Source organism: Abramis brama (genome assembly GCF_963993115.1).
Source record: "Abramis brama genome assembly, chromosome: 20".
NCBI lineage: Eukaryota > Metazoa > Chordata > Actinopteri > Cypriniformes > Leuciscidae > Abramis > Abramis brama.
In genome coordinates this window covers 18,213,861-18,226,361 of record NC_139982.1, presented here as the reverse complement: position 1 = coordinate 18,226,361, position 12,501 = coordinate 18,213,861, and the positions used below count along the sequence as shown (strand labels likewise).

The 12,501-nt window shown below is 37.1% G+C and overlaps 2 protein-coding genes across 2 annotated transcripts; one reads left to right on the top strand and one right to left on the bottom strand.

Annotated features, from left to right (window-relative positions):
• Positions 1 to 757: 757 nt before the first annotated feature.
• On the top strand, positions 758 to 9,679 carry dnaja (DnaJ heat shock protein family (Hsp40) member A). The gene is made up of 8 exons (XM_084095291.1): positions 758 to 881; positions 1,183 to 1,340; positions 4,729 to 4,903; positions 5,049 to 5,153; positions 5,266 to 5,493; positions 5,589 to 5,819; positions 6,002 to 6,102; positions 8,974 to 9,679. The coding sequence occupies exons 2-8, from the start codon at positions 1,209 to 1,211 to the stop codon at positions 9,187 to 9,189; spliced, it is 1,188 nt and encodes a 395-aa protein (XP_083951417.1). The 5' UTR covers positions 758 to 881; positions 1,183 to 1,208; the 3' UTR covers positions 9,190 to 9,679.
• Positions 9,680 to 10,266: 587 nt separating this feature from the next.
• Positions 10,267 to 11,984, bottom strand: rps27l (ribosomal protein S27 like). Its single transcript, XM_084095303.1, has 4 exons — positions 11,896 to 11,984; positions 10,830 to 10,938; positions 10,630 to 10,740; positions 10,267 to 10,477 (listed from the first exon to the last, which is right to left on the bottom strand). Exons 1-4 carry the CDS (start codon positions 11,899 to 11,901, stop codon positions 10,449 to 10,451), a joined length of 255 nt encoding a protein of 84 aa, XP_083951429.1. The 5' UTR covers positions 11,902 to 11,984; the 3' UTR covers positions 10,267 to 10,448.
• Between the last annotated feature and the right edge of the window lie 517 nt (positions 11,985 to 12,501).

Sequence of the window (12,501 nt, the reverse complement as noted above, 5' to 3'; positions counted from 1 at the left end):
AGATCCATCATATTCATTTATTAGCTGGCAGAAAATTTTAGATTGTTAAATAGCGACCTCTGCTGGGTGTTTGCCAGAACAGACCTCCAAAATATATTTTATTTTGATAATGAACAGGCTACAATGTAAAGTTTGCAGTGCAAGAGTGTGTGCGTGAGGGGCCGGCTCGATTGTCGAGTGTCGACCAGAGGGACACAGGGACCGAAGGTTTTCTTTTTCTTCTTCTTCTTCTTCTTCTTCTTCTTCTTCTTCTTCTTCTTCTTCTTCTTCTTCTACCCACTATAGTAGCCTAGCCTACTGCACGGTGTATTGTTTATTTGTTTATTTATTTTAATCTAATATTTTGTGTTTTTTATTTATTTATAGCACTACATTTGTATTTTAATCTATTTTTTCATATAGCCTACTATTTTTATTTATTTATTTTAAAATGATTATTATGTATTTATTTGTTACATTTTGTTTACACTGTTTTTCTCTAAACATTTCCACGGACCCCCTAACACTTCCTTGTGCCCCCTGGGGATCCCCGGAACCCAGTTTGAAACCTGCTCTAAAACATCATGCAAATTCATTATAGCCTACATAAAAATTTTGGTAGCATTTATCCTTGGAAGCATAGATTTATTCTTGGCAGCATAAAAATCATACACATTAGTCTCGACTCAAATCGCATGGGATTAGGAATCGGCCTGCACTTCTTTCAACCCATCCCACTTCGCATCGAAGGTTCCGGCGCGCGAGCTCGAGAAGGTTCTGGAGCGCCACCGTTTATATAAGAGCTACAGCGCGCGCTGCGTTCACACAGAAGAACAACAGTCACAGATAGAGAGACGAACCCGGCGACACAGGGAACCGGCTTTTCCTCTTCTTTTATTTGTGTGAGTATTATAAAACTTATAACATTCACAAGTATGCTACAAGCGCGAGGCTTAGTTGAAGTGTTCTCTAGACTTATTCGCGAATTTATGGGACAGTTTTGAGGAATGGTGTGTTACACGTTAGCTTTCTCTCAAGAACCAATGTTGTTGTTTTTTTAACCAACCTAATGTTGTTGTTTTTTAATTTAACAAACATATGTCTCGTGGCATGATTAAACATAATTTAAAGCTTAATACAATGTCATACGCATAGTTTGCATACTCTTGAAGTGAGCAGGACTGTTGATATTATTTTCTATAGGCTACTGTAGTTGATTCCTATCAAAGATGGTTCGAGAAACCGGTTACTACGACCTGCTCGGCGTGAGTCCCAAAGCCTCGCTGGACGAGATCAAAAAGGCATATCGGAAACTGGCGTTGAAATATCACCCGGATAAGAACCCGAATGAAGGAGAGAAAGTAAGTGGAGGTGCTGAGCCAAATGCAGATACAGTGTAGTGTTTCACGTTGCCTTGTAAATGACAGCGACAGAAACGAGAGGAACTTTCTGGAAGTGTCCCGAACACTCGTGTGAGCCGGCGAAGGATTGCATTGCTATGGGATCTATCCACATTTATTGATGCAAATAGTGAATGCTTTGTATTTTTGTTTTGTTTTGAATAAAGCAGAAAAAAAAAAAAAAAAAAAACCCTGTCCCTGAACAGACGGGCGATAAAACACGAGTGGATTTATAGGTGCTTTATTTCATTTCATTTTATGATGTTGTTTTATTTTATTTATATATTTATTTTGTTGTATTTTTTTTGAAGGGAATAGACCAAACTGCCAATTTTCAAAAACAAATAAACACAAATAAAAATTTTGGAGGAAGGAAATAGGCCTAACAAATAAATAGGCTAAATAAAAGTTAAAAAGCCAAAGAAAAGAGCCTAAAAAAGAAAACAAACATAAAAATTCACAGAAAAATGTGAAAAAAGAAAAGTAAAAAATGCAGGGAAAAATGGCCTAGGGAAAGAAGAAAGGTGTAAAAACAAAAAGGATCCCACTTTAGATTAAGGCCCAATTCTCCCTATTAACTACGACTTTTGCCTCAAACATCTAATTACTGCTTATTAATAGTTAGTTTGGTTGTTGTTAAGTTTAGGTATTGGGTAGGATTAAAGGGTTCACCCAAAAATGAAATTCTGTCATTAATATGGGTTATGTGCAACTTAACTTCCGTATTCTGGAAAAACAGATCGTATCGCTTCCGGTTCAGGTCTTTTGTATGTGCTTCGTGAAAAAATTAGCTGTTTTACTCAAGATAACTGAAAAGGAGCGAGCAAAGATGAGCATAACCAATGTCCCTCACAAATGCAGATTGATATCTAAAGGTTTTTCACACTAACGTTTAGATATTTAAATAGAATAAAAAGCCAATAACAAAGGGAACTAATAGGTAGGTTAGCTGACTCCCCATAGATATTGGTATCAGTTCATACTGCTGTTAACACTTTTTCTGACAAGCGGATGTGATGAGACCAGTGTTCCGGTTTGGTCATGCGACGTTCGACATGTAGGGTTTTACTCACCCTCATGCTGTTCCAAGCCCGTAAGACCTACGTTAATTTTCGGAACACAAATTAAAGGATAATTCCGGTATTTAGCACTTTGAGTCTCTTTTCTGGTTTGTTTTGGATGAACTAGAGTGGTGGACACAGAAATGTTTCTTGTCTCGACTTTTTGACTCGAGGCAGAATGCAGAGAGAAAGGAGAGGTGAGACATATGTGCACTTATGTCCCCCCATTGAAAGTCTAAAAAAAAAAGGTTTGGGGGGGGTCTTGCATACATTTTATGCACTTCAATGTTTAAGAATCGCCTTTGACCGCTTCAGAGTGGCTGGCTAGGCTACGGGCATGCACAAACATGTCCTTAAAACAACCCTTAATGTTCGTTTTCAAAACTGTGCAACTCATAGAGTGGTTAGTGGTGTTCGTTGATGATTAAAAACAAATATATCGGCGCAATGTATGATTTCAATCCGTGTTATTTGTTATAGTGGAACTATTTTTTCAGATACCTCGCAACCGTGTATAAACTTCCGCTCGATATTTGAGTCTGAAGCGTCTTTTCCGTTCCCGGTAGCGCAGTAATATCAATGAGCAATGAGTCCTCCAACGGAAATCAATGGGATTTTACAAAATGCCAAATAAAACACGACAGAAACTGTATTTCGCTACTCTACTTGTTTTGGAACATCAACGAACATCACTAACCACTCGGTGAGTTTCACAGTCTTGAAAACGAACGTTAAGGGTTGTTTTAAGGACATGTTCGTGCATGCCCGTAGCCAGCCACTCGGAAGCGGTCAAAGGCGATTCTTATCGAGTCAAAAAGTCGAGACAGGACCCATCGTCAAAATTTCTGTGTCCACAACTCTAGTTCATCCAAAACAAACCAGAAAAGAGACTCAAAGTGCTAAATACCAGAATTATCCTTTAAGATATCTTTGATAAAATCCGAGAGGTCTCTGACCCCTCTTTCAAGGCCCAGAAAGGTAGTAAAGACATAGTTAAAATAGTCCATGTGACTCCAGTGGCTCAACCTTAAGCCTCGTACACAACGGGACGATTATCGTGCGCGTCTTTGTGTTCATACCCAAGCGATTTTCACTGGTGATGCACCGAATGAACGTGCAAATTCACTCCCTGACAGTAGACGGTGCTTATTGAAAAGCAGAAATACCCCGGTACACAAGGTGGCACTGTGCAACTTTACGCTTCTGACACTCGCTTGTCACACAGAAGAAGAGAGCCAGCATTTATGTGCTTGCCAAAGAGACCAGCAGCTCTACATTCATCTTGCCTGGTTGCATCTTCTTCTTCGTCGTCGTCTTCTTCTATCAATGTGTGCTCGGCAATACCATTTTGTGCTTGAGCGCCACCAAGTACTGTAACTTCAGCAACTCCGGGCACGTGAACAAAACCGCCAATCTCATTGGTCGGCCAGTTTTTAGCGCGGCGCACCAAACTTTTACGCCTGCCGTTTTGCATGTCAGTGTGCATACTCACATACTATGTTTAGTCACAAGGCGTTAAATGTTGGTGATAAGCGCGCACGATAATCGTCCCAGTGTGCACGGGCCTTTAATGTTATGAAGTGATGAGAATACCTTTTGTGGGAAAAAAAAAAAGAAAAGAAAAAAAGACTTTATTCAACAATTTCTTCTCTTCCCTGTCAGTCTCCTACGCTGTTCACGTAGTAAACACAGTGCAGTGCTTCTGGGTTCTACGTGGGGTTTTTTGCGCACAAAAAGTATTCTCGTCGCTTCATAACATTAAGGGTGAATCAATTAAGGGTGAGTCACATGGACTATTTTAAAGATGTCTTTCTGGGCCTTGAAGGTGGTAATTAAATTGCTGTCTATGGACGGGGTCAGAGAGCTCTCGGATTTCATCAAAAATATCTTAATTTGTGTTCCGAAGATGAACGAAGGTCTTACGGATTAATGACAGAATTTTATTTTTTTCTGTGAACTAACCCTTTAAGGGATGCAGAATATGGTCATGCAGAATAAGGCATTAATATGTACTAATAAACAGCCAATATCCTAGTAATATGCATGCTAATAAGCAACTAGTTAAAGGTGAGAATTGGACCCCAAACTAAAGTGTTACCAAAAAAAGTTATTTTAGTACAGAAAGATAAAGAAAAAAAGACTAAGACAGGCACTAAGGCATTTAGAGTTTCCGGAACTCATTTGATCTGTTAAATGCATGGACACTGATCAAGGAAGTGTTTTTCCTGGGATGTGTTAGTTCATGCATTATTAAAATTAGTAATATTAGGATCTTTTCTATTCTCCAGTTCAAACTCATATCACAAGCCTATGATGTCCTGTCAGATCCCAAAAAGCGGGATTTGTATGACCAAGGTGGTGAACAAGCCATCAAGGAGGGAGGCATGGCAGGAGGAGAATCTCCCATGGACATTTTCAACATGTTCTTTGGTGGTGGAGGCAGAATGCAGAGAGAAAGGAGAGGTGAGACATATGTGCACTTTTGTCCCCCCATTGAAAGTCTAAAAAAAAAGGTTTGGGGGGGTCTTGCATACATTTTATGCACTTCAATGTTTAAGTTTAGTAATATCCATTCATAACTTGTATGTTGTTATTTTCCCTTATTCAGGTAAAAATGTGGTTCACCAACTTGGGGTCACACTGGAGGAATTGTACAATGGCTCAACGAGGAAACTTGGTCTTCAGAAGAATGTGATCTGTGAGAAATGTGACGGTAAGAAGGGTTATTATTTAATTTGTGCACCTTTATTGGGAAACTTGTTATATTAATATTATTCTTAAATACCCAATGTTGATTTATCGATTTAAGATGTGAATGGTTGCAGGTTATGGTGGCAAAAAAGGCACAATAGAAAAATGCTCAACTTGCAAAGGACGAGGGGTTCAGGTCCAGGTGCAACAGATTGGACCCGGAATGATCCAGCAGATTCAGAGCATGTGCTCAGATTGCCAAGGACAAGGAGAGAAGTTCAGCTCCAAGGACCGCTGCAAAAACTGCAATGGACACAAAGTAGAGCGCAAGAAGAAGATTCTTGAAGTTCACATTGACAAAGGTATGTATACAACACAAACTTTTCTTAGAAAGCTTCTGTTTCAATTATTTGGAGCAAGCGTTCCAGAAGTATATGAATAATGGTCTTTGTCACAGGTATGAAGGATGGCCAGAAAATCACATTCCATGGAGAAGGAGATCAAGAGCCTGGACTGGAGCCTGGTGATGTTTTAATCGTACTGGATTTGAAAGAACACCCTGTCTTCCAAAGGCAAGATGAAAACCTCACCATGAAGATGAAGATCAAGCTGGTGGAGGCACTCTGTGGGTTTAAAAAAACAATCCGCACATTAGATAACAGATCGCTGCTCATCAGTTCATCTCCAGGTATTTACTATGTACCATTTAATTGTGTATAAAATTAGATTTTTTTTAAATAATATTTAAATAAAAATCCCACATACTATTCATTTGTGTAAATATTTCAATTGACATTTAGAACATACATTTTTTAATTAATTAGTTTCATTTTGATTCAGTTTGAATTTGTATTGTCTTTTTTGTTTTAGGTCAAGTAATAAAACCTAATGAACTAAAATGTATTCATAACGAGGGCATGCCTCTGTACAGAGACCCTTGTGAGAAAGGTCTTCTCATCATAATATTTGAGGTAAGTCGGTGCCCTGTGTTATAAGTTTTTAGTTTTAAATAAAAAAAATAGTTCTCTGATATTTTGTAAAAAAGAAATTAAATAAAAATATGGAGAAAAAATCTGTGAAAGTATAGAGTCAAAAATATATATATTGTGGTCACAAATTAAGATTTAATTCTCTCATTTTAGTAAATTGTGGTCATAATTTACTAATTTGTTCCCTCATTTTAGTTAAATTGTGGTCAAAAAAAAAAAAAAGTTCACAGAATTATTTTTTCATTACTCTGCCTCATGTCGTTCAAAACATGCAAGACCTGTGCTCATCTTTGAAACACAAATGAAGATTTTTTAAATGAATCGTCTCTCCATTGACAGTCCACTCAACTACCACTTTGTCGGTTCAAAAGGTTTATACACAGATTGTAAAACTAATCCACATTAATCAAGCGGTTTAGTCCAAATTTTCTGAAGAGACTCAATCGTTTTATATCATGAACAGATAAACATTGATCAGCGGACATATTCACAAATAAACATTGATCAGTGGACATAAACAGAAGCTCAATTGTACTTGCTTGACACGCAAGAACAAACCTCACTGTTTCCTGAGGAAGCTCAAACGCACTGCGTAACACAAGACTGAACCTCGTTCGGAGATCCTCAGACTGGACGGCACTCACACGGGTTGCCAGTTTGAGCACACGCAACAGGAACGAGCGCAATGGACAATGCAAATTGGCAACGTGCAGTATCACAGACCAAAACAATAACAAATATTCCAGCCTGGAAAAATAAAGTAAAATAACTGGCTGTAAAAGTGTTTTTCAGAGAAACGAGTATGTGAACTTAGCGTGTTTCCTCAATATATGCAAACATATTATGGTATTTTTATGCTTTAGTAGAGTGATAAAGTTACATACGGCACCTTTAAGGGTTTGGAAAGACATGAGGGTGAGTAATTGATGACAACATTTTCATTTTTGGGTTAACTAACCCTTTAAGAATTCATTCCCATAGCATATTAAAGGTACAATACGTAAGAATTTTGCATTAAAATATCCCAAAATCTCAAGGCCAGTGTTATATATTTTGTTAAGCTGATTACTTACAATATCCCAAATTTTTCCAACTATTTTTAAATCGTGAGAAAATTGCGATTTTAACCAAGGAAACGGGGCGTTAGAGCAGGGGTGAGCTGGGAGTCGCCAGTCAAGTGCGTCATATCCGCGTTACCCTCGGTTTCCGCTCGTACTGCGTGGAGTCCTGGACAAATGCGGAAGTTGTAGTTGTAGCGTCTATCAAGCAACAAACGTTAGCTTGTTTCTTGCAGTCGTTATGGAACACAATTATTCTTTACCGATTGCAGCTGGTTCCGTTGACAAAGCATGCTTAATTTTATATTTTCCAAATGTAGCATTCAGTAATAGTTATGTTTATGTAAGGGAAGTATTATTGCTTTAGATTTGTGTTTAGTCTATTGACATTGTTTATCACGTCTGGTGTTTATGGCCATGTAAATAAACATAGCATGTGTTATACATAAAGATTAATCAGTATTTTGGCAAATGATGTGGGTATGTTCGAATGTACTTTTACAACAATTGTTTAGAACACGTAAAACTACGCAGCGTTATCACAACAATGAATTCGACAAATACAGTAACATCTATGATAACCAATTTAGTATTAAACCTTACTTTTCTTGCTGTTAATTCATTTTAATGAAATAAAAGTGTGATAAGGTTCAAGAGTCAGGAAGGAAGAAGACAGGGGTCGGTGTGACTGGTACTATTATTAAAATAAAGCAAAACAAACAAAAGTCGCGCACAACGCGCATTCACTGTGGCAACCGCGACCGCACAAAACAGTTAAAAAATGAGAGCTCGGATCCACCGTTTTTTTTTCTCTTCAGTCTCTCTCTCTCTCGTTCCAGCACGCGGCTTATAAGCGGTCTCTCCACGCCGATCACTGCAATAAGACACAGGTGTTCGTCATTTGCACTTGACCTACTTGCGTCCCGCTCGTCTCGTTTCTCTCTCTCCCGTTACAGACCGCGCTGAACCACGCCCCCCTCGCCACAAAAAGCATGTCATTAAATGCAACATTTATAAAAATAGAACTTAACCTCATCCATGAACATGATTTTTCGATTCCCGTCTGACTGATTTACATCCACGGTGGAGTTTAAAACGACAGTTCCCATCATTCCACGCTCCTTCACATCGTCATCAAGCTACGCCGTTGTTGTTGTTTGGAATGTAGCGCCCTCTAGTGCAAAAAATCTTGCATATTGTACCTTTAAATGTTTTCATTATTTTAGTAAATCGTGGCTACATTGTACTAACACGTTACATCGTTTCGACTTAACTGAGGGTACGTTTACACGGCAATGATGTACTAAACTGAAAAGATTTTCCTTTGCGTTTTTGAAAAGTTTTGCGTACAGGCGACAACGTTGTCAAAACGCTCCCCATTCACATGGATCCATGAAAATGACAAAAACTATATTATGTATGAGTACAGAGAAATTAATACAAACAGTCAAGATGGTGAAAGCATCGAGCACGTAATATGCATGCGTATATGTCACCGTTTTCACAAATGTACATTTCTGCAGTTTAAAAGAAATAGCTTTTTTAGGGCCCCCAAAACGCTGTTGTTGTGTAAATGAACGGCCAAAACGCATAAAAAGGTTTCCATTTTTAGTTGAAAACAGCGTTGTGTAAACGGCCCCTAAAACGGGAATGAGTCTGATTGAACTAAAACATGGGACCGAATTAACAAAACTATATATATATATATTTTTTTTTTTCCTTTCTTTCAAACAATTGTTATCTTTATCTTGCGTTGGGATGATCACATCTCAGAGAAACATTTCTGTTCCCTCAGATTGAATTCCCAGATAAACACTGGCTACCTGAGCACATGCTGCCTGACCTGGAGAGGTTGCTTCCCGACAGAGATTACGTCATGATGACAGAGGATATGGAAGAGGTTGACCTCTGTGAAGTAGATTATGAAAGACAAAAGAGAAGCTACAGCAGTGAAGCCTATGATGAAGATGAAGGCCCCAGGCAGAGTGGCGTCCAATGCCAGACTCAATAAATGTCATAGATCAGGAACATTAGTGCAATACTTCTTGAAATATGACTCAAGTCTACACTGAATATTAGGGCGGTTAAATTTAGTTATTCAATGCGTACAGCAAGGATTTTCCCCTACCAAAGCCTTACAAAATTGATCATTTTCTTGTCACCATTGGAATTCTTAATTCTGAAGTGTCTGATGAGGAGGAACCAGGAATGTTTTGTAACATCCAAGTAAGTATTAACAGAGAAAGGAATTATTTTGAATAAAAATATCATCCATGTAAGATTTAATAGTAACTTCATTTTTGCATGTAAATTATTCATCCTGTGTGAGTATGTTCACTTTTATGTTTATCTGTTAGATGTGCTGGTGCACTTTTTTGCCAGTTAAAAAAGAAACGGTATTTGTACATTTTCTAAGAAAGTGACTCTGTATGTTTTACTTGTCAAGTTTCTTCCCTTGAATGTGTTCTATTTTTCACAAATAAAACATTTCATTACATTTCCTCCTTTGTTTACTTGTATACATAATCGCAAGTGAATGGAAGCATTTTAGGAATGGTATATTTTTAATTCTTTAAGCAAAAAGTTCTAGATGAAGATACCATAAGAATCTAAGGTGAAACATTTAGTTTGTTGGTGTTCTAGCTGATTTTTTGCTGTACAAGACCCACACATGTACCAATCAAAAGTTTAGGGTCAGTAAGATGTGTCTTTAAATAAATGTATACATTTATTTAGCATGAACTTTCTATTCATCAAATAATCCTGAGAAATGTATCAGTTTCCACAAAATTGTTTAGCAGCACAACTGTTTTCAACAAATGTTTCTGGAGCAGCATCATATTAGAATGATTTCTGAAGGATCTTTTGACAATATAAGTTTTGGTCAAATAAACAAACATAAGAATTCATAATATAAAAACATTTTAAAAATCTTCTGATCCCAAACTGTTATTAACGGCAAGGATAATATCCTCAACAACTTTGAAAGCTTTGAGGGTAAAAATGACATAACATGAACAAACTAATTATTGCACAAGATGAGAAATTAAACGTAAAACATCACACAGAATTAAATTGCAGGATGCAGTTGTATCATGCAGAAGAATCTTTATTCAGAACCACTGAATTGATAAACATGGTAGAAAGAACCTGCCATGCACCATTCATAATCACATTTAAAGTTCATTCATTGTAATCAATGAAAAAGTAAGGCATTAAGAAGTTGCACAATTTCTTTGTATTCAAAGCATCATTCCTTTTTCATCCTTCTCAGTGTTGCTTTCTTCTGAAAGAGCAACCTATTTGGAAAAAGAAAAAATGTAGCTTCATATCATATTTCAATATGAGACGCTGTATCATCGGATAACATATTCAGTAACTTCTGATGCAAAAATACAAAATCAACAGTAACCCTGGACATATTACAATCATACAGTAAATAAATACACACCCTCAGTCAGCCTAGCTTTTCCTCCTGTTGGCTGGCAGAGAACGGTTGAACACCCAACACACAACACAACTGTCTGCGCATGACTAAACACAGTTGTGATCTTATAACAACCTACATGGAAATAAGCAGAAAAGATTACATTTTCTACAAGTGAAATATTACACATAAGGCAAACAAAGTTTCTTCTATAGATCTCAAACCTGGACATTTTACATCCATGAAGTATGAGTTGGGACTCTGCACAAGCCTTTTCTTCTTATGCTGCCTTCGTTCAAAATCAAAGGACGGGTTGAGTAGATCTTTGGCCAGCTGTTACAATAAGAATATATTCATAAATATACAAATAAATATACAAATGAATATATTATATATATATATATTATACATTATACACACACAAACACAGTAGTGGCCAAAAGTAATGTCCGGCCTTGGACATTTGACATCTTCACCTTTTATTTAAACATTATTAATATTAAAAATGTGTGAAAGGTTGTGTTAAGCATATTGCGTAGTTGTGCTTAGAGTCAATTGTTTTATTTGTAATAACGCTGTGAAACATGCCAAATTGAGTTATCATGATTTTTGGCCAGGCTATCATACAGAGAAATTATAAACATGCAAAAAAACAACAGAGAACCAACAAAATATTAATAACTGATTATGATGTAGTCAATGCTAATTTTGGACACTACAAAATGTATATATATATATATATATATATATATATATATATATATATATATACACACACACACACACACACACATAAACAAACAAACACACACACACACACACACACACACACACACACACACACACACACACACAATGTTACTATATACATTTCCTTCAACAATATGACAGTTACTTTAATCTTTTAATTAGAAAATCTGCAATCTATTCTAAGCATGCTTCTTTCATGCTTTAGCACACAAAAACAACATTGTTTAACAGCCATATTGATCACTTCCCTCTTTGTCAGTCTGAAAACTATAATGGCTTACTTCTAAAAAAACAAATGAAACATCAATCTGATTCAATCTATCGTTTTGCTCGGTGCAATGTAACAGTTGAAATGTTCCTCGTGTAAAGTGAAACATTAGGCCTTACTGAACCAGCGCCATGTGAAGTAAAAAACTTTCCCCATGTGTATCGCACGGTTAAAATAAACAGCTGGATTAATATTAAAACGGCAGACGACATAATCTATATTAACAACTGTCAAATACAAGATTCGTTGTCTAGCTGAACAAATCCACTTACAGGCATTGTCGAGAGCAGCTGATTTTCGCATTCGTGTGGATGTGTGTGTGTGTGTCTGGTGCTTTCCTCCTCGCTCGGGTAACTGCAGGGTTGCCACGCGCAGCTTCATAAAGTAAATCTGATCAGACATGCCCAGGCATGCTCAACAATAAAACACTCCTTTGTACATTTGGCCCCTGTAAAACTATCTATCTGTCTAAAGGTTCTTTAACACTGAGTCTGAACCGAAATTTTCGTATGCGTTTTTTCGTATTCGTTAGGGTTAGGGTTAGGGTTCAATTTCGGACTCAGTGTGCAAGGACCTTAACTGTCTATCTATCTATCTGTCTGTCTGTCTGTCTATCTATCCGTCCGTCCGTCCGTCCATCTATATATTTCCAGAGTCTGTGGATCTGTATCAGATTCTATCTATCTATCTATCTATCTATCTATCTATCTATCTATCTATCTATCTATCTATCTATCTATCTATCTATCTATCTATCTATCCATCCATCCATCCATCCATCCATCCATCCATTCATCCATCTATCAAAAAATCATAAAGCTGTATAATTTCCCAATTGCAATAAAATGAAACAAATAGACCCTTTGGGTTGATATTTC